This window comes from Glossina fuscipes, unplaced genomic scaffold (genome assembly GCF_014805625.2).
Source record: "Glossina fuscipes isolate IAEA_lab_2018 unplaced genomic scaffold, Yale_Gfus_2 116, whole genome shotgun sequence".
In the NCBI taxonomy this organism is placed as follows: Eukaryota; Metazoa; Arthropoda; class Insecta; order Diptera; family Glossinidae; genus Glossina; species Glossina fuscipes.
Genome location: NW_023998459.1, coordinates 415814 through 420977, shown reverse-complemented (window position 1 = coordinate 420977; position 5164 = coordinate 415814). Strand labels below are relative to the sequence as shown.

The 5164-nt window shown below is 35.9% G+C and overlaps 1 protein-coding gene across 1 annotated transcript; it reads left to right on the top strand.

The window, feature by feature from the left end:
• Positions 1–619: 619 nt before the first annotated feature.
• On the top strand, positions 620–2351 carry LOC119640208 (cell division cycle protein 23 homolog). The gene is made up of 3 exons (XM_038038049.1): positions 620–878; positions 932–1328; positions 2235–2351. Exons 2-3 carry the CDS (start codon positions 964–966, stop codon positions 2323–2325), a joined length of 456 nt encoding a protein of 151 aa, XP_037893977.1. The 5' UTR covers positions 620–878; positions 932–963; the 3' UTR covers positions 2326–2351.
• The last annotated feature ends 2813 nt before the right edge of the window (positions 2352–5164 follow it).

Genomic DNA, 5164 nt, shown 5'->3' with positions numbered 1-5164 from the left:
TTCAACGTCTTATGTGTAATCACACCTACGACAAGATATATTTTAAAATGAGCAAAGTCTCCTCCACTGATAGTTGTGAAGAATGCAATATTACTGAGTCTGCCAAGCACCTTCTTTTTGAGAAGGAGGTTTGACATCCTCAGACAGTCTACAGTCCAATTAGCTTGTATAACAATTTATATGAAATTTTTCGTGTTGGTAACTTTAGGCATTTGAAGCAACTGACTGCCTTTATCAAATCAGCTGATTTTTCGTTTCAATTTTGCATTCATAATATCTTTTGCAGTCACGAATCGCCTTTTTTTCTTTTGCCGGCATTTCTAGCCGGACTTTTGACTGTACGGTACCAAGTACGGTGATTTATGGGTTGACAGCAGAACAAAGCTTCTCACATTGAACACTCTGTCACATCAGTCTCTACCAATGCTCAATATTATCAGCAATGGCTTTCAACTACGTTACTGGGTTATGGATCTAATTTTAACTTAACTGGTCCAATCCATCTCCAAACAACTCAAAAAAAAGAAAAACGCAATTATTAAAATCAAGTAAAAAAAGCTGTAATTTGAAGAACTTTTTCGGATTAAAATTATAAAATTGCATTTGTGGTTGAAAGGCTGAAAAATTGAAACGATATTAATAGAAAAAAAATCGTAAAAATTGTCCAAAAACTCGAGAAGAAAAATGTTTCGTAGTCGGAGTTGGTTTGGTGGCGCTTGGAATAAATCAAAAAACCGTTTATCGTTGGAACATCTAAAATATTTATATAGTATTATAGAAAAAAATACAACGGTATCCGAGAATCGGTTTGCTGGTAGAATAAGAAGTATATCGAAAATTTTAATATGGGGCGATCAACATGACAGTTCGGTTTTCGAGTAAGCAGCGCTTAATAACTATAATTATGTATTAATTATTTTCCTTTCTCCAGCTTTTTCTTAGAAATTTAAAACTTGTTAAATAATGGAGGATGACTTCTTTAAGGTACTCGACGCTAAAAGAAAGTTAAGACAGGGTATAGTGGAATGTCAGAAATGGTTAGCTGAGATGTGCCACGGCCTCGCTGACGTGGATATTGACGGCGAGGATGAAAAAGATAATTTTGGTATTAAAATGCTGGAAGGCATAGCACCGAAAGAATATGATAATTATTTTCTGGCTAAATGTTACTTTGATGTACGTGAATATGATAGAGCTGCTCATTTAGTGCGGAATGCTAGTTCTCCAGTTCCCAGATTCCTTCATCTTTATGCCACTTATATGGCAGTGGAGAAACGACGGATGGATTCGACCACGGATCAATCGAATCTAAATGACTCAGGACCTGGGTGAGATTTTGGTTACATTGAGATTAGACAGTTACGGCATATATTTATACGGTGTTGTGGTAGAAGAGCAAAAGCGACCAAGTCAAGTATACCCTCAAAACCATCCTTTGATCGCAGCCAAAAGCTACAATATGATCGCTCAGATTCACTGCCGGCGGGTTTTGCGTACCGTTATCATACCACAAAACAGTGGAGGTGTTTCTTAAAATACAGAGACTTGTAGTATATTGGCCGGTCGAAAATGTTACTCTATGCAGTGTAAAGCTACTAAGAATACCGAAGCTCACATGCTTCAATTTCCGCACTGCTAGATTATTGCCAAATATATCTGGCACAATAAACTTAATGCAATTACACCATATTTTTGTGAGAAAAGCGTTAAAACATTTAAATTTTATTTCCATTACTTAAGTTTAACCGCGGTTCCAAGTTTTGCCGAACGACTGCGACTATAGTGTTTTATTTCTTCCTCGTCTGGTAAAATAACATGTCTATGTAGTTGTTTCCGATTGCTCGAATTAATTGATTGCATTATCTCGTCATCATGGACAACATCATGCCCGCAATATTTTACGTAATATATACGTAAAGCTTAAAACGTTTTAGTGGCCAAATGTTTGGGTCGCTGTAATTTATCTAAACGAAAAGGAGTTTCACGCAGGCAGTAGGCTAATTGTTTAGTAGTTTCTATAGGATGTAGAGCCGAGCGTGTGTCAACAATGGCGCGAGCTATCTTCTTAGCAATGTAAAGCGTCAATTACGTTTCGTGTCCTATCCCGCCAGTCTACCAAATTTCAAGAAAAAATCTCTTAAATTAAGCGCTATGGGGTGAAAAGAAGGAAACAAGACGGACAGTCAGAAAATGAGATTGAATCGATCGTAATACCAAAATCTGATCTATCTCAGGTTCTTGTATGTTTTATGCGCTTATACCACACGTGGTGTGTGTATTCGTTGTATCTGGAATATGGTAATTGTCGATCTTGAATCAACTTAGCTGCACACCTACAATATTTTGTTTTGTTGAGAAATTGGGTACTGCTAAGGTAAAAGCTTTGAAAATGAATTTTTGCTTAAAACTATTTAAATACATTATGATTTCTTATTCTCAGCAAGCTATGATTGCATGTGAAGGTGATTTATTGACAGGCGAACGCCTCTGCTGCGGACTTAGTATTTTCGAAGTTACACTCAATCGAATTAAAAGTTATTTGGACGATCCCGTCTGGACTGGACCATCGCCAGCTAATGGCATTATTCATGTTGATGAATGTTCAGAATTTCATCGTTTATGCTCGGCTTTGCAATTTGTTTATTGTATACCGGTAACAAGCATTGAGTATACCATAGAAGAACTTTTCGGTGAAGGCTTCATCAATTAGCACATGCGTAAAATGATTGGGTGGAAAACGCATATGCAAAAAATTGCCAAGTGTAGCACAAGTACCAATCGTTACTCGATGGCGCCCTAAATACTCCATTTGACTTTTCATTTTGAGTCCGGACTTGGCCGTACTCATCTCATCTTCCCAATTGTAATTTAGGCCAGTATCCCAGTATTTGTTGCCTGTCGCGCAATACGGCATCAAATGCTCTGGTATAAGTCCTTTTTTGAGCTCCTTGTGGGATACTAGACGTATAAGCTCATACATTCTGAGTACGCCGATCAATTGCGCCGTTATTACATCAGCAGAATTGTTCGAAGGTGTGCCTACAAGCATATGCGCAGTGGGTATCAATTTAAAAATTTGTATAATCATTTCCACTATCTTTGCCGTTTTTCCGGTGCCGGGAGGGCCAAAAATCACATATGGCATGTTGCGAATTTTTCCTCGTAGTATATTTGCTACGGCTTTCTTCTGTATAAACTTCACTTTGGAATTGTACCATTCATACTGGCGATTGTCTAACAATAGACTTTCCTCACCATTTAATCTTACATCCAATTGTGAACGTTCACGCGTTTGTACTTGGGAGGGAAGCAAGAACTGTTCCCCCAATTTTTCAGCCGCTCTTGAAATGGCGTAGTGCTGCTTTCGGTAGTCATACCGAGAGAGGCAAAATTCTAGACGATAATCTCGGTAGTCATATTCCCGCTGAAAGTTGCCATCGAATCTAATTAGGATTCGATGGCGGAGCACTTCGTGAATCGCTCCTTTGTACATCTCTTTGACATTTTCGCCGTCGGCCCAGGGGTTTTCGTCTTTAACCCTGTCTCCAATTACTAATGACAGACGCTTAATAGACAAACTCGTAGTAAAGATTTCGAGAGAATATCTGTAATTCATATGTAAATGTGTTTGATAAATGTCGCTGTTCATGACCCTATAGCTCGCGCCTTGGCCGAGCCATTGGCCAATATATATTGCCATTGAGCATATATACCGCGTGAAATGCTTTAATCTCCAACCGTTAAATTGAAGAAGAGGCGTCTGTGCAAAAACTTGAAACTAGTGTAAAGAATACAAGCTGAAGAATTTGTTGAGTTAAGAAACTATGTGCTGCCCATGTGCGTTGTTTTAGGTCCGTCATTACATTATAACACGGTTTTAATGTATAAATTATTGCGAATTCTGCGTGCTATCTTCGCTGAGATGGGTGTTGATAATCAAAATCTGACAAACCGCTTTTCCAACGGATACATCTACGGAACATGAGGAATCAGACCATTCTGCAGATATGTTTTGCATATGCAGAAAAAATTTGTAGAAACAAACACACGCCAAACGCGATAACACTGTGATGAATAATATCCTCAATGCGGAAGAAGGCTTATCGTGTTTTCATTAACACCTAAACACGTAAAATAAAAAGACTTCAAAGACTAGTTTTAATTTTTACTCCCTCGAAAATTCCATTTGATACCGATTCCAAATCAGAATCACTAAGTGATTGACGCATTTAAGCAATTTTTACTAGTCTGGTTAATAATATTCAAAGAAATTCATTCAAATATTTTGACTGCTCGACCTTACTATGACTGCTTTATCTCGCCGTCAAAATTGTTTGATATTCATAATGCCCACGCAAGTCACGTTGATTTTAAGGTTTTAAATAAAACTCGGCAAAGAACTTTTTTGAATTTGATATAAATCATCTTTACTTGTTTTCCATGACTGAAGAATGAGCCAATAGTCTTTTTCTGCTATAAGAATTCTCGAGTTGAAGAAATTGGCAAGCAAATCAAATATTTTTCACATAAGTTTTTATTTAAAGTACTCCTTAATTTCATCTAGTAAAACATATAAACGAAAATATGAAACACCGTCGGAAAAGTATTTCATAAAGCTTTCAACCCTTTAAAATTGTTTTATCTAAAACCTCATTCTTACTGCATTGTATGCTTACTGTGTACAAAATTCTTTTAAAAAAGAGTTTCGATTTTAATGCCATTCTTGTTTTACAAAAAATTTATTGGAATAGTTAACTATGATAGAAAAGAATATTTCACATTATGCTTGTGGTAGAAAACTTACTCAGGCTTTTTAAAATAAAAACAAAATTTATATATAAAAAAAACGAAAAAATATCAAGGAAACATTTTTTTTCATATAATTTAGAAAATAATCCGTGGTAGCTGCGTCGAACTGTAAGGGAAGTGAGAAATAATTTCATATAGTATAGAAAATAATCCGTGGTAGTTTTATTATTGTATTTTCGGTCGTGATTTCATTAATTGTGAAGTTTTTGGTAAATATTTTGCTTAGACTACGAGCAACAGTTACTAATGCAAAGGAAATTTTTCGATAAATATATTTTTTTATAAAATTAGAAATTATTTATTAAATAATATTTGAATTATCTACTTAAAATAGCATGTTGATTAAAAAATTTTC

Coding starts and splice junctions, on each gene's coding strand:
- LOC119640208 (XM_038038049.1), top strand. CDS start 964: ATGGAGGATGACTTCTTTAAGGTACTCGACGCTAAAAGAAAGTTAAGA. Junction 1,329..2,234: donor CTAAATGACTCAGGACCTGG/GTGAGATTTTGG, acceptor GATCTATCTCAG/GTTCTTGTATGTTTTATGCG.